Source organism: Gracilinanus agilis, chromosome 5 (assembly GCF_016433145.1).
Source record: "Gracilinanus agilis isolate LMUSP501 chromosome 5, AgileGrace, whole genome shotgun sequence".
NCBI classification, from domain to species: Eukaryota; Metazoa; Chordata; class Mammalia; order Didelphimorphia; family Didelphidae; genus Gracilinanus; species Gracilinanus agilis.
This window is the reverse complement of record NC_058134.1, coordinates 156231606-156248753: the sequence shown is the minus strand read 5'-3', so window position 1 is coordinate 156248753 and position 17148 is coordinate 156231606. Positions and strand designations below refer to the sequence as shown.

General features: G+C 35.6%; 1 protein-coding gene across 3 annotated transcripts in view; it reads right to left on the bottom strand.

Annotated features, from left to right (window-relative positions):
* The window catches only part of PTPN12 (protein tyrosine phosphatase non-receptor type 12), a 141285-nt gene that overhangs the window by 43268 nt on the left and 80869 nt on the right, over positions 1–17148 (bottom strand). For all 3 annotated transcript variants that reach the window (XM_044679861.1, XM_044679860.1, XM_044679859.1), the window contains exon 3: positions 37–113. Coding sequence is in view for 2 of the 3 variants with exons in the window: in XM_044679860.1 (XP_044535795.1) it covers positions 37–113 (77 nt within the window). In the remaining variant the exon portion in view is untranslated. The remainder of the gene's footprint in view (positions 1–36; positions 114–17148) is intronic.

Sequence of the window (17148 nt, the reverse complement as noted above, 5' to 3'; positions counted from 1 at the left end):
TGCAAATACTAGCTATTATTAGGTATTAAAATATACCTTAATAAAATTCGCATTGATGTAGTCTGAATCTTGGGAAGGAGTCTTTAAAGTCAGTTTAACTCGGCTGTGATCAACTACAAAAGAAAAGATTCCAGTAAATTATTTCCCCTATTATGTGTCATTAATCAAAATTAATGATAAAAAATTACATTAAAAACAAATAGCCAAACAAAAACAGGATAATGGAAGGATGAAAATGGGAATTATAAAAAATACTATATTCTTGAAATGCTAAATAACCCCCATTTTAATTAATGAAACCAAAACTCTTAACAAGATGCTAGAATGCTAGCTGTAAAATGAGCTATCAAAGGAAATGATAAACCACTCAAGTATCTTTGTCAAAAAAAAAACAAAAACAAAAACAAAATGAGATCACAAACAGTTGGGCATCAGTAACTGAACAGATAAATCGACTCATGGTAGGAACCTCACTACAATTATGGAAATTCAAGTTAACAGCCAGCCATATACAGTATTTCAGCGTGGCTTAATTAGCTAATATCTACTTGTAAAATGCTCTAAGTCTAAAAGGCAGTTTGAGATGATAGGAAAATATCCCTTTTTAATTATAACTTCAACTCTTCCAAAGTGGCAAGTAAGATGTGGTAAAACTGAAGGTAGGGGCAGCTGGGTAGCTCAGTGGAGTGAGAGTCAGGCCTAGAGACAGGAGGTCCTCGGTTCAAACCCAGCCTCAGACACTTCCCAGCTGTGTGACCCTGGGCAAGTCACTTGACCCCCATTGCCCACCCTTACCAATCTTCCACCTATGAGACAATACACTGAAGTACAAGGGTTAAAAAAAAAAAAAAACTGAAGGTAAAAAGATAGTTCTCCTCAGCTATATACAAAATGCTATTCTACAATGGTAACTTAATATTTCTGCTTAGAAATTATTAGTCGTTAATGCTGTATTATCCAATAAATTTACTTTAAGGCAACCACAAGTCGACACAACAGAGACAGAAAAACATTGGGGACAGGAAGCTTGCATATTGTTAGCAGATTCTTTAAGGAAGTAATATAGTGGTCTGAACCTTAAGAAAGGACAATTTCAATGAGGAAAAAAGTAAAATTCTAACCGGTGATTTTACAGAGAAGTTAGATACAAAATAATGAAGGTGTGCTGACAAATATAATGAACAGATCTGAAAAGGGATATAATCTTTTGATCAATCACTCCAGCTTTCCACTATTCTCAGGAAACATTTTCAGAAAAATCAACATTCAGATATTTCTCCATTAATTTCTTTGTTCATCCACATCCTATATTTCCTTACCATTATCTTCTGTCTTAGAATCAATCATGTGCATGGTTCCAAGGCAGAAGAGTGGTAAACTCTAGGCAATAGGGATGAAGTTTCTTGCCCAGGTTCACAAAGCTAAGAAGTATCCGAGGCTAGATCTGAACCCAGAACATTCCATATTCACTAAGCCACCTAGCTGCCTCCTACTATTTTCATTCAAATAACTTTGATCAAAATAAATGTTTTGAACATCTTTCTACCATTTTCCCTTTCAAAACTACAACCACATGTAATCATTAAGTATGGAAATTGACAAAATGTGAATTTAACAATGAAATTATTCAGTTTTTTCAGTATTATCTTCTTTACAACTTCAGAATGCCTGCCTGTAACTCTTTTCTTCATTATATATCACATTAGATCTGCAAGTAAATCAAGAGCACAGCCCAAGTTACTTTTTTTTTTCATTTATTTATAATATATCACACAGTGTCCATCATATTACTTTGTATATTTGGCGATCATATGATGATCTACTACTGTTTTCAGGTAAGTCAGAATTTCTTCATCTATCATTATGAGGGTCTTCAAGTAAATAACCTAAGATTGCTTCTAGCTCTAAGTCTATAATCCTTTAAGTATCATATCTAGGTAAGAAAGGATATAGAAGTTGCATGCTGAGAGCTAAGATGGCAGAATAAAAGCCATTCTGCTCCCAAGACCCAAACAGGCACCCCCAAAATAGAAAATAAATCTCCTCAAAACAAAGGAAGGCCGGAGGAACACATCTCACTGCAGCAAAAGTAGAGAGAGGCCCAAGCTTGAATAGCGCACAATTCTGAAATAGGCAATGAAGCTGCAGAATGTAAATGAATGAACCAGAGCCACTCCACACAGGTACAGAAGGCAGGAAATCTACACACTCTCACACGGAATCAGAGTCTGAGACTGGAACCACAATGAAGTAACCTGCTCACTCCCACTTGGCAACAGAGGGCCTGTCTGACCAGCCCACACTACTTGGCAGGGGGTAGAGAAGTAGCAGAGTGGGGATCAGTCTAGGCCGCAAAACAACAGGGAAACTGGTAGCACAGGGTGCTGAGCATAGCTGGACAAAACAGTTGGAAACTCACCAGAGCAAGCCAATAGAACCATCTCCTTGACAGACAGACACCCTGTGAGGAACAAGGGCAGCCAGGCCTAGCCCAAGTACTAGAGAATACCCTGCAAACGTGGAGCACTGTACCCTCTACACTAATAACAGAGAAGAACTTCAATAGATAGATAAGGTAACCGGAAAAAAAAACAACACTAGAATAATGAACAAAAGACAAAAACAAAAAAACCTGACCTTAAAAGTTACTTTTGTGATGGGAAGACTAAAATATGAACTCGGAAATGAGCAACAATACCAAAAAAGGAAACATTTGAAGATAAGGATAAAGGTGAAAGGATGTCAGGCTTCAATTGAGTCCTTGGAAGAAATTGGAAATAAGTTTTAAAAAAATTAAGAGAATTGACAGAAAAACTCAAGTTGGGAAACAATTCACTGAAGATAACTCCCTAAGGAACAGAATCAACCAAATAAAAATGAGGCAACCCCCCCCCAAAAAAAAACCTGAAAAAAAAGATTAGACAAATGAAAAAGAAAACACAAAAACTCAAGAAAAGAATTTTCTTAAAAAATTAGAATTAGACAAACACTAGCTAATAAGATAGCAAAAAAAAAAAAAAAAAAAAAACAACAATAAAACAAAAACGGGGAAAAAAGAAAAACTAAAACATCTCACTAGGAAAATGCCAGAACCAAAAAAAAAAAAATCTAAAAAAGATCATCTAAGAATTATCACTCTACCCGAAAGTCATGATTAAAAAAAAAAAAAAAAAAGCATAAACATATTACAAGAAATCATCAGGGAAAATTGCCCTTATTCTCAAAAAAGGAGGAAAAATAGAAATGGAATCCACTAATCACCTCCTAAAAGAGATTCCAAAATAAAATACTCTAGACCAGTGATGGTGAACCTATGACATGGGTGCCAAAAATGGCCCATAGAGCACTCTCTGTGGGCACTTGCCCACCCTCCCATCTCCACCCCCAAGTTCGTTAGTAGAAAGGCAGAGGGAATGGGGCAGTTATCAAAAATGAAAAAGGTGATATTACAACCATAAAGAAATTTAAGCAATTATTGGAAGTTATTTTGCCCAATACATATGCCAATAAATCTAAGTGAAAGAGACGAATACTTACATATATACTACCTGGATTAACAAAAAAGGAAACAGACTACTTAAACAACCCCATCACAGAAAAAGAAATTGAACAAACCTACAAATAACAAGTGAATTCTACCAAATGTTCAAATAACAAACTCCAGTACTACATAAACTATTTTGAAAATTGGGGAAGAGGTAATCCTTCCAAATTCCTTATATGATGCAAACATGGTACTGATACTTAAACCAGGAAGACATAAAACAGAGAAGGAAAACTAGACCAATCTCCCTGATGAACACTGATACAAAAAAAACTTAAATAAAATACTAGCAAAGAAGAATACATTTTATCACTAGAAAACCTTCGGCATAACTAGTCATAAGAATAACAAACCCAACAGAAATCATATGATTATTTCAACAAATGCAAAAAAAGCCTTTCACAAAATAGAATACCCATTCCTTATAAAAACATTAAGGTTTCCTTTATTCCAGTTTTTCTAAAGTGATAAATGGCATCCACCATCACAGCAAGCATTATCTGTAATGGAGACAAATTAAGACTCTGCTTTACCCCTAATCTTATCGGGAAGAGTCTTAATTAAAACAAAAATGATGCCTATTAACACCACTATTATTTAATATTGTACTAGAAATGCTCATTATAGCAACAAGAGCAAAAAAAAAATTGAAGGAATTTTCAACTAGGAAATGAAAAAACAAAGTTATCACTCTTTGCAGACAATATGGTATACCTAGATACCTAGAGAACCCTAGAAACTAAACACTAATACAAATAATTAACAACTTCAGCAAAGTCATAGGATACAAAATAAATCCACATAAAATCACCATTTCTATTTCCACTAACAAAATCCAGTAACAAGGGATAGGAAAGGAAAGTCCATTCAAAATAACTCAACAACATAAAATACCTGGGGGTAATACCTACCAAAACAAACCCAGCAACTATATGAATACAATTACAAATCACTCTTTACACAAATACAGCCAGACCTAAACATTTGAAAAAAAACATTAATTGCTCATGGATAGGCTGAATCAATATAGTAAAAATTAATTTACCTATTCAGTGCCATATCAAACCAGCCAAAAATTATTTCACACAATACTTTTAGAAAATAGAAAAAATAACAAAAAAAGACAAAGAATATCAAAGTAATTCATGGAAAAAAAAAAAGAAAGGAAGCCTGGCCATACCAGATATCAAATTATACTACAAAGCGGTAATCATCAGAACAATCTGGTATTGGCTAAGAAACAGAGAGTGGATGAGTGGAATAGATGCATGGCAGTTAATATCCAAAACAACTTAGTGTTCAATAAGTCCAAAGATCCAAGCTTTTAGGGAAAGAACTCACTATTTCACAAAAACTGCTGGGAAAACTAGAAAGCAGTATGATAGAAACTAGGTAAAGACCAACATCTCACACCATTAAAAGATTGATTCAAAATGGTATTTGCTCTAGAAAAAAAGGAGGATACCATAAACAAAGAGGAAAATGGAAAAGTTTACCTGTCAGACTTAAGGATAAGGGGAGAATTTATGACCAAATAAGACATAGACTATATTACAAAAAATAAAGTAGATAATTCTGATTACATCAAATCAAAAAGGTTTCGTACAAATAAAAACAATGCAACCATTCTTAGAAAGGGAAACAACAATTTGGTTGTAGTGGGATGGGCTGGGTGGGGGAGACTGTATCAAGTGTCTCGGACAAAAGTCTCATTTCTCAAATAGAGAGAACTGAGCCAAATTTATAAGAACATGAAACATTCCTCAATTGAGAAATATTCAAAAGATATGAAAAGGCAGTTCTCATAGGACAGTGACGGGCAAACTAATTCCTGAGGGCCAGACCCAGTCACTACATCTGGATGTGGGGAGATAGTGATTAAGGAATTGCTTAAGGCAATGATGGGCAAACTATGGCCTGGATCTGGCCCACAGAGATTAGTCTGCCCACATAGGAAGAAATAGTCATGAAAAAAATGCTCCAAATCACTATTAGAGAAATACAAATTAAAACAACTCTGAGATATCACCTCACATTTACCTAACATGACCAAAAAAGAAAATGATAAATGCTGAGAAGGCTTGTGGGGAAAATTGCAAACTAGTGGAATTCTGGTTGATGGAATTCTGAATTGATATAACCATTCTGGAAAGTAGTATGTGTCTGAAGTAAATTTTTCTCTCTCCTGTGTCGCTCTCTTGACATCATTTCCTGCTGACCTGGAGGTCAAATACCACTGAGTAAATTCAGTTATAGATCAGGTGCCAGAAAAGGGAAGCTAACAGTCATAAGACAGGAAGCAGAGCTTATCCTGGGACTGACCCACCATCCCCACCACTATTCCCTCCCTTAACACAAGACAAAATGGAAAGCCATGGTTGGTTCCTGAGATGTGATATGTAAGTTAGTGGGCAGAGGAAGGATTTTATAAAAATGAAACAAGGAGGAAGTGGTCTCTTGGCTTCGGTGTTGATGATGTTGGTTGGACCTGTTGGTGAGTATAGCAATGAGGTCATTATGTTGGCCATAGGATAATCAGCTAAAGCATCAATAAGGAAAATATCCTTCAGCTCCCTCTCCTACTTTCCCCTCTTCTTCCTGCTACTTTTGATTTAATAAATTTATAATCTACAGCCTGTCTCCCAATTTTAATTCTTACAATATGGAGCGAGGCTCAAAGAGACCAAAAAACTATGAGTATGCTCTTTGACTCAGCAATACTACTGTTTGGTCTGTATCTCAAACAGATCGAAGACAAGGGAAAAGGACCTCTCTGTACCCCCTCCCAACCCCACATTTTTAGCAGTTCTTTTTGTAGTGGCAAAAAATTGAAAACCGAGGGATTGTCCATCACTTAGGGAATGGAGGCACACAAGTCCTTATACATGGTTGTAATGGAATGCTGTTCCACCACAAGTAACAATGAACAGGATGAGTTCAGAAAAACCTTTAAAGACTTATATGTACTGATGCAAAGTGAGGTGAGCAGAACCAGGAGACCAATATATACAGTAACAAATATTATACAATGATCAATTGTATAAAATTAAACTATTATCAGTAAATCAAGTCTCCAAGATAACCACAAGGGATTTATGAATAAAATTGCTACACAATGAACTGTTGGAATCAGTGCATGTTAAAACATGCCATCTTCTACTACATATTCTTCATGAGATTTCTATTGTATAGGTGTTATGTGTCTTCTATCATGATATGAGCAATAGGGAAATATATATGGATATAACCTATATCAGACTACTCATGGGAGGGAGTGGGGATAGGGTCAAAAAACAATTGTTTTCACATATAACTGAAAAAATAAAAACGTTTTACAAAGAAAAGATATAGAACAAAAATGAGAAGATAGGGAGAAAAAGTTAGTTTTTCCCCCAGTGTCTTTCTGGTCCCCTTCATATTTTCCCCATGTTTTCACATTCCCTCTTTTAAGACATTTTATGATCTATTTTCTCAAATTATCTGGATGACTGGACAAATGGTGAGTGTACAGAATGAGAACTGTTTTGTTTTTGAGGGCTCAAAAATGTTTTTGTCAACAACATAAAGACATGGTTTTCATATTTTCAAATGACACAATGCAGGCACAGAATCAAAACAAAAATTTTAGTCTGACCCCATTTTCATCATCTGTGAAAAGAGGATAAAATTTGGAGACTATATATTGCATATGAGAAAACTACTTCAATCTATTAAAAAAGAGTAAGAAATATATTATGACAAGTTTGGTTTGAATCTGTTTTTTCATTAAGTTAAAGAAATGAACCACTGTTCTGTATATTCTTATATATACACTGGGAGACTGATTGGCTTTTATAAGGATTATATATACAACCAGTATGTATCTGAAATAGAACTTGAACTCATGGTCTTCTTGGCTTTGGGGCAAATTCATTGCCATGATGCCTGGAGATGAAAAACAGAATGCCCTATGTAAAGTTGTTTGTTTTTTTTTAATCAACTATATAACTATAGCATAATAGAAGACATGACTTAAGTTCATGTGAAAATCATTAGGTTGACCACAAGATTCATGAGTCAATAGAGTATGATGTGTTTGCACAAAAGCAAAAAATATTAATGCTAACTAATTAGAATGTTAGTTCCAAAGAACTAGCCATATCATATCTTGGATTACATTCACTTTAGGTTGTTAGTTTTGTGCAAAAGCAAGTTTACCCCATTCCCCTTACAACTACATGTACTTGGCATGGGGCCTGGAAGAGAGGACTGTGTGAGGGAAATCATTGAGTAGATTGAGTCATGAGGGTAGAACAGTAGACAGAAAAATGAAGCAATGGAGTCAAGAATCTTATCACGAGACCAGGAGGATCTTTCCTGCAACAACCCCTGGACGGCCCCACTTGGGTAGCACAGGCAAAAGAGAGCCATGATTGGCTCCTGAAATGTGACACATGGGAGTTAGTGGGCAGAGAAGTTTGATAAAATGAGGCAAGAGTGATTTTGTCTCTTTGCTTCTGTGTTCTGGTATTGACTGGACTGTTGTGAGCATGGCTAGGGAGGCCCTTATGGGGGCCATAGACTTAACAAGCTAAATGTATCAGTAAGTAAACTATGTCTTTCTCCTATTTTTCCAACTTTTCTCCTACTACTTTTGATTTAATAAAATTATTAATTTATGGCCAGTATCTTAATTTTAACTCTTAAAGTTTTAACATAAAGAATGACAGCCAGGGTAGTGTTCAGCAGGGAGATGAGAAGAGCAACTCGAGTCTGGAACCAAAATCCTACAATTTCAAGAACTGTTTAGCCAATAAAAAAAGATGACTTACATTACTAAAATGATCTTAAAACAATTAGAAAAGTGTTCTGTCAAACAAGCCATTTTATGGGGCTCTAGAAGGCTGATATAGGTAGTAATTACAATAAGGTATATTCCTGCTCAATATAAGAAATCGAAGGAGTCTAAGCAGTTTCTTTTTACTCCAAATGTCAGAGGGAGGGAGAGAAGGATGGGGAGAAATAGAGCCAAACATTCTAGAGGGGAATTCCCTTTTGTTCTGTAAAATGAACTAGATAAATGGACGTATTACATTCTCTCAGTGGAAAACACACAGAAGAACAAAATGTATACCAACTAAATAAAAGGATTGGGCAGGTGAGAGGCTAGGGAATGGGCCAGGAAACTGTGAAGATCAGGAAGGATGGCAATTAACCTAAGCTAGAAAGAAATCTAGGAATTCAATGACATAAATTTAAGTAAGGAATCCATTCCAGTCATGCTGGACAGGCTGTTGGGATTAGGGAGAACAGAGAGAAAATATTTAAGTTATATGGTTGGACTAGAGAATGCATGAGGGAAAGCGATTCACAATAAGTCTTAAGGTAAGCTGAAGCCAGATTGCAAAGGGGTTCAAATAATTTTTTTTTAATTTGTATAGATCTTTAGTAACAAGAAGCCAACAGAAATTCTTAAAGAAAGGGACATGGTCTCGTCCGTGAAAATACTACTTTGCCAACTGCTTAGAAAATAAAGGGAAGAGGGACTGGAAGCAAAGAAATCTTAGAAGACTACTGAAATATTGCTGTACTTTGGTTATGGTATCTTTCAGACTTAAGTGATGAGTACTTAAAAAATTCCCCAAGGGATATAGACTCTAAATGATCACTCTATTGCAAATATTAGTAATACATGTAAACTAAGTTTTGCAAAGATTTGCAAGAAGCCATGCCTGTGGGCAGGGTTTCCAGTTGGACACTTAGAATCTTGGGAGATTCCTGATGCCATTCTGGGGCATGAGACCAATCGTCAGTTGGGCTGTGCCCTATATAAGGGAGGGAGAGACTGGACCCTTGGACTCATTCTGGATCCAGGGTGGTTGCAGTCAAACCTTTCTCTCCTCATTTTATTGGTCTAGTACAAGGGTCAGCAACCTTTTTGGCTGTGAGAGCCATAAACGCCACATTTTTTAAAATGTAATTTCGTGAGAGCCATACAGTGCTCACAGTGCCGCTCCTGTAACAGCTCCTGAAAAAAAAAATTGACTTTCTGCAGGAGCCATAAAGAGCCATACATTGCCAACCCCTGGTCTAGTAGAATATCAACCAGCATATCTGAAAGTTGCAGACTTACTACTGAGCTTTAGGTTCAATTAATATTATTCAACAAATTGCTACAGAAGATCTATCCATCTATTTATCTTCAATCAAGCTGCCATCTAATTTGTCCTTAGGCAGGCAGTGTCCATTAAAGAGGGCCAGACCCACAGGTGGCCTTACTGGGCCAGGAGGCCTGGTTAATTCAGCTATCAACATTCTGAAGCTGTTAGATTAAGTACTTTGAGCTAAGATCTGGGATTTCTAAAACCCACTTCCCTTCTATCAGTTTCCCTTATTGTTTGATTGTCTCAAGTAAAGTTTTGTTTATAAACATCAAACCAGCTACAGACCTTTTGTTAGTTGACTTGGCAACAGGACAGCCTCAAGCAAGTTCTAAGGCAATTTGAAGGGACAGAGTAGGATCCAGTCTTACTCCCTGAAGTTGAGTTTAACCACCATCATTACTTTTGATAGTCAGTTATGGATCATCATTGTTATTTTAATAATATTGATTTAGTTAACAGTAGTGAAACATCAATTGATGCCAGGAGGCTGGTCTTCCTGAAGAAACATACTGTGATTAGTTGAGGGGATTCTACAGGAAGTTTAGTTGTATTATCTGATTTCCTATTTATACCTAAGGAGGGTTTAAAGCTGCTTTACCATCCAGGGCTTTCTGCTTTGCCTTTCCTAACAATTACATTGTTTCAATCAAGTCCCCCAACAATCATAACATATAGAAACAGGTCTTGACCAATGATACATGTAAAACCCAGTTGAATTGCTCACTGGCTAGGAAGGGGGAGGGAGGATGGGTGGGAAAGAATATGAATCATGTAACTGGAAAAATATTCTAAGTTAATTAAAGTTTTAAAAAATTCCCCCCAAATGCTTTAAATATCCTCATATCCTTTGCAAAAGATAAGGAAATAAAAAATTTTATGACTGCATTACAGTCCTCAAACTAAATCAACACACATGTACTTTATATTAAGTGATATCAAGTGTTGGAAAGAAACATGGTTCAAGATTAAGGAATCAAAGAGGGTAATAATTAAAATGGGTTTGACAAATATAAGAATTTTTAAAACTGAATTGTGGTTGCTGTTTATAAAATTAACTCTTAAGTCATGAGGATGTTAGTAGCTTTATTACAGCAGGGTAGAGATAATAAAGAGGGAAATGTAGGAAGGAGGTAGAAAATTTTGCCTAGCTAAATTAAGCCCAGGTCGGAGTGCCTCACCAAAGGGAGTGTCCCACCAAAGATAGAAGAGCCAAAAGGCCAGGGTCTCTGCAACCCAAGTGAGTCACTGAAGCCAAACTCCTCGAGCCATTAATGCAGAATCAATCTCTAATGGATAAGTCCTCCAATGCAGAAGAAATGCCACACAGAAGAATCCAATGCAGAGACACCAATGCAGAAGTCCTCCCTCAGCAAGAGCCACCAGGGCAGCAGAAGCAGAAGTTGTTCCTCAGCAAGAACAATCAATGCAGAAGAAGTAGAAGTTGTCACTCAGAATGCTGGCTTTTATAAGCAGTTTTCTCCACATCATCTCTTGTCTCTCTGGTTCCTCCTTCCTTTCACTATGGGCTGGTCTACCACATCTCAGGAACCAATCAAAGTCTTTCAATTTGCCTAGCACTGCCCAGGGGGCAGTGTGTGTGGGATCTACCTCCTATCCTCTGAGGATGTGAACTCTTTATCAAAAAGGATTAGCAAATTACTAATTAAGTTAAAGGGGTGGAGCACTCCAAGAACTTGATTGTTAAAATAAAAAAATTCCCTTCCACATGTCAAAAGACAGATGAGGCCACAAAAGTAACTATTAGAAAGATATATTGGAAACTGAAGAGTATATATAAAGAACAATTATAAGATTATAGTAATCCACGTGAGAAATGGTGGTGGCCCGAACTAGTATAACTGATAAAAGTATGACAAAGGACATGAAGGTAAGGAAGAAAGTTGTTAGGCAACCAGATGCCTGGGAGGATGGTAGAACCTAAAAATTGTAATAATTAAAAATGTGTTTGACAAATATAAGAATTTTAAAAAATTATTGTGGTTGCTGTTTGTAAAAAATAATTAACTTCTTAAGTCAAAATGACTGTTAGCAGCTTTTATTTACAGCAAGGTAGAAATATTAAAGTGGGAAATATAGAAAAGAGGTAGAAAAAAATTGCCTAGCCACAAAAGTCTCAGTCCTAATCCTAGTGCCTCCAGGCCACAAATGCAAATCCAAAAGAGAATCTCACCAGAATCCAAAGTCCTAATCAGGAAGCCAAAATGGGAAGAGCCAGGAGATGCTGAAAAACCTCAGTCAGCACACAGGAGGCCAAGACCAAGAGGCTTTACCAGAACTTACACTGAAGAGTGTGTCCCACCAAAGGAGGGAGGGAGGGAGGGAGACAGACCAACTCAAGGAAGGAATGCCTTCTTCCCCTTGGTGTCACCTTTCATAGCCCTTTTTCCATGTCACTTCCTGTCTCTCTTCCACTTCATGGGTACCAATCATAGCCTCCCAATTTGCCTATCATTGCTCAAGGGGGAGGGAGGGGATGGAGGGGAGGAGGAGGCAGCTCTTGTGGCCTTTGAGGGTGTGAACTTTTTTTTTTCCTAGTGACTTGTGAACTCTCTTACTTAGTGACTAAATGTTAAGTAGGGGTACTTTTATTTCTTGATTAACTCAAAATAGACAAAGGGAACAAAAATATCCTTTCAAAATGAGATATGGAAATTCTAATTTCAGTTTATTTCATTTTTCTAATTTCTTCAGTGTGCTTTTATTCATTTTTATCATTTAAAACCAATTCTAGTTTTGTTTCTGTCGTGTTGGGAACTTAATTTCCATGTTTTCATTTTGACATACTCTTGGCTTAGTTCTTTGATGTATTTTTTTTCCTTTTTAGGATTTCTAATGCATTATCTCTTCGGGCATTTTGTTTCTATTGATTTTTCTTTGAGTTAATATTGAAGCTATTGGCTCCCTTTTGTTGTTCAGTCACTTAAGTTATGTCCAGTTCTTCATGACTCCATTTGGGGTTTTGCTGGCAAAGTAACTGGAATGGTTTGCCATTTTCTTCTCCAGCTCATTTTACAGATGAGAAAACTGAAGCAGAGTTAAGTGACTTGCCATGCTTGAGTCTTATAGCTATTACATGTCAGAGGCCAGATATGTGAACTCAGGCGGGTTTTCCTAACTCCTGGCCCAGCATTCTATTTGCTGCACCACCTAGCTGACCTTGGCTTATCACTGGCTCCCTCCAACCTCTAAATGACCATCTATCCATTTCCACACCTATCACTGTAATTTTGGCCTTAATTATTTATCAGGTCAGGTAAAGTATGGTCCTGTGACTTTTTGTAGTTGAGAATGGTTTTTACATTTTTCAAAAATTAAAATTTTATTTAAAATAATCATACTTAGAATGACTGACTATAACATGACCCTCCTCAAACTCCCAACTGCTTTTAGGATAAAATAAGGAAAACTCCTCAGTTTAGATTTTAAAGCCCCTAATAAACCTAGATTCAACCTACTTCTCCAACTTCAGGATGTACCACTCCCCTTTCCTACCCTTTACATTCTAACCTGTCCTCCTAGTTCTCCCTTGCTTCCTCAGAGCCTTTATACTGGCCTTCTCCCAGAAGTAGAACACACTCACTTTTTACCTCAAGATAAAAGATTCCTCACTTTATTAAAGGTTCAGATAAAAAAAACACTTATACTTGTGTTCCTATTCCCAACTCCAAGTGCCCTCTCTTCTTAATTACACTGGACATTTACCATTTATTCTGCAAATATACATAATGGTAAATGTATATATGTATGCATACACACACACACACACACACACACACGTTGTCTCCCCTGACAGAACACAAGCATGGATTGTTTAATTTTTTGTCATTGTATCTCTAGCACCTAACAGATTAAGCACTTTAAGAATGTTGGGTTGATTCAGATAACAGTCTTCACATCTACTACAAATGACAACCAATTTAAACCCTAATAAGGAAACAAAAGAGCTAAAAACAAAAATCAAAATAGAAAAAAAGTGTTCATTTTAAAAACACAAAGCAGGGCAACTAAAACAGCTTAAATATCAGCAAATGGGAAAACAAAATCAAAAAATCCTGGGGGCAGCTGGGTGGCGCAGTGGATTGAGAACCAGGCCAAGATGGGAGATCCTGGGTTCAAATCTGACCTCAAAACACTTCCCAGCTATGTAACTCTGGGCAAGTCACTTAACCCCCATTGCCTAGCCCTTATTACTCTTATGCCTTAGAACCAACACACATTAGTGATTCTAAGATGGAAGGTAAGGGTATTAAAAAAAAAAAAAAAAGATAACCTAAGAAAGCCCAAAATAATATATTGGTGGAAATATAAACTACAAGTTCCTCTGGAGTAGGGACCATTTCAGCCTAGTACAGTTCACGGCACAGAGCAATGGTATGGTCCAGATCACTTAACAAATGCTTGTTGTTCAACTGATTTAATAATACTTGGAAGAAAATTATAAATCAAAAAAATGGGGGAAAAATATTTTTAATCATTCAATTAAGTCAATCTAGATTTAGAGGATGACAAAAATCAGAAGGAAACAATGGATAATTTTTGCAAAATCAAATAATAAAGTTACTGAAGCAGAAGATGTGAAATTACAGCAAATCTAAGTCAACTAGAAGAGACATATAAACTCAAAAAACCCATCAAATTACCCAAAATTGAAAAATGTAGAATTAAATGAATTATATACCTAGAAGCCCAATAAATATGCCTAAGCCTCAGAAACTTTATTGGGGGGTGGGTGGGGAGGAGAACACAAGAAAATAATATGGACAAGATATCCCAGGGTGCCAGAACAAATATTTACCAATAGACATTAAGCAGAATCACAGTGGACTTTTGAAAGAAAAAATAAAGTAGAATATAACAAACAAAATTGCAAAGAAGGTACTATAACCGAAGCTTAATCTATCCAACAAAACAATATGAAGACATCTGATCAGATTCAAAGCTGCAATTGACCATTAGAGGTCAAATTCAACCTTCTCTTTTTATAGAAGAGAAAACTGAAGTTTAGCAAATTTAGAAGACTTTCTTAGGGATTCACAGTTGCTAAATCTTTCAGGAAGAATTTAAAACATGCATTTCAAGAGGATCTTGTAGAAGAGTCAAACTTCTAAGCTAAAAAAGAGAAGTTAAAATGATTCCTAATTCTCAAATTAAAGTAAGAACATATTAATAAATGAAAGGGATCCATCAGCTCAGAATGTAAATCAAACACTAGAAAAAGAACAAATGAAAAATCCCCAATTAAACACTAGAAGAGAAATCCCAAAAATCAAAAGAGAGTCAACAAAACAAATTTAAAAAAAAGTCATGTCTAATAAAACTAGGAGCTTATGTTATGAAAGAGAAACAATAAAATACTTAAAACTATCAGTTAGTTTGATTTTAAAAAACCAAAATGACCAGTCAGAAATGAAATGGATGAATGCACCACCAATGAAGATGAAATTAAAGCAATTATGAGAAGTTATCTTGTCCAATTATATGCCATTAAAATTGACAACCAAAATGAAATTTTTAGATGAATATTTTCAAATATAAATTGTCCAGATTAACCCAAGAAGGAATAGAATAAATAACCCTATTTGAGAAAAAGAAATTTAGCCATAAATGAGCTCTCCAGTACCAGATGGATTTACAAATGAATTCTACCAATTATTTAAAGATTAATTCCAATACTATGTAAACTATTTCAAAAAATAGGTAAAAAAGGAATCCTCCCATATTCTTTGACACCAATGTAGTCTTGATTCCTAAGCCAAGGAGAGTAAAAACTCAGAAAGAAAAGGATAGAACAATTTCCCTAATGAACATTGTTGCAAAAATTTTAAATAAAATACCATGAAGTTACAGCAATGTCAATGATCACATACTATGACCAAGTGGGATTTCTACCAGGATTGCAGAGCTGATATAATATTAGGAAAACCATAAGCATAATTGACCAGATCAGTAACAATGAAAAAAAAAATTAAACCACATGATTATATTAGGAAAACCATCCACATAATTGACCATATCAACAGTCTAAGAAACAAAAACCACATGATCATCTCAATAGATGCTGAAAAAGCCTTTGACAAAATACAGCATCCATTCCTATTGAAAACACTGAAAAGTATAGGAATAGAAGGACCTTTCCTAAAAATAATAAACAGTATATACCTAAAACCATCAACAAACATCATATGCAATGGGGATAAATTAGAAGCCTTCCCAATAAGATCAGGAGTAAAACAAGGATGCCCATTATCACCTCTATTATTCAACATAGTACTAGAAACACTAGCAGTTGCAATTAGAGAAGAAAAAGAAATTGAAGGTATCAAAATAGGCAAGGAGGAAGACTAAGCTATCACTCTTTGCAGATGATATGATGGTCTACTTAAAAAATCCTAGAGAATCAACTAAGAAGCTTGTAGAAATAATCAACAACTTTAGCAAAGTTGCAGGATACAAAATAAATGCACATAAATCATCAGCATTTCTATACATTTCCAACACACTAGAGCAGCAAGAAGTAGAAAGAGAAACACCATTCAAAATCACCCTAGACAATATAAAATACTTAGGAATCTACCTACCAAAACAAACACAGCAATTATATGAAAACAACTACAAAACACTTTCCAAACAAATAAAACTGGATCTAAACAATTGGAAAGCCATTGATTGCTCATGGGTAGGACGAGCTAACATAATAAAAATGACAATTCTACCCAAATTAATTTACCTATTTAGCGCCATACCTATCAAGCTACCAAAAAACTTCTTTACTGAATTAGAAAAAACTATAACAAATTTTCATTTGGAATAACAAAAGATCAAGAATTTCAAGGGAAATAATGAAAAAAAATGTGAAGGAAGGGGGCCTAGCAGTACCAGATATCAAACTATAATATAAAGCAGCAGTCATTAAATCAATATGGTACTGGCTAAGAGACAGAGAGGAGGATCAGTGGAATAGACTTGGGGTTAATGACATCAGCAAGACAGTGTATGATAAACCCAAAGAGCCCAACTTTTGGGACATGAATCCACTATTTGACAAAAACTGCTGGGAAATTTGGAAAACAATATGGGAGAGATTAGGTTTAGATCAACATCTCACACCCTACACCAAGATAAATTCAGAATGGGTGAATAACTTGAATATAAAGAGGGGAACTATAAACAAGTTAAGTGAACACAGAATAGTTTATTTGTCAGATCTGTGGGAAAGGAAAGACTTTAAAACCAAGCAAGAGTTAGAGAAAATTACAAAATGTAAATTAAATGGTTTTGATTATATTAAACTAAAAAGCTTTTGTACAAACAAAAACAATGTAGTCAAAATCAGAAGGGAAACAACAAATTGGGAAAAAATCTTTATAACGAAAAACTCTGACAGGGGTCTAATTACTCAAATATACAAGGAGTTAAAGCAATTGTATAAAAAATCAAGCC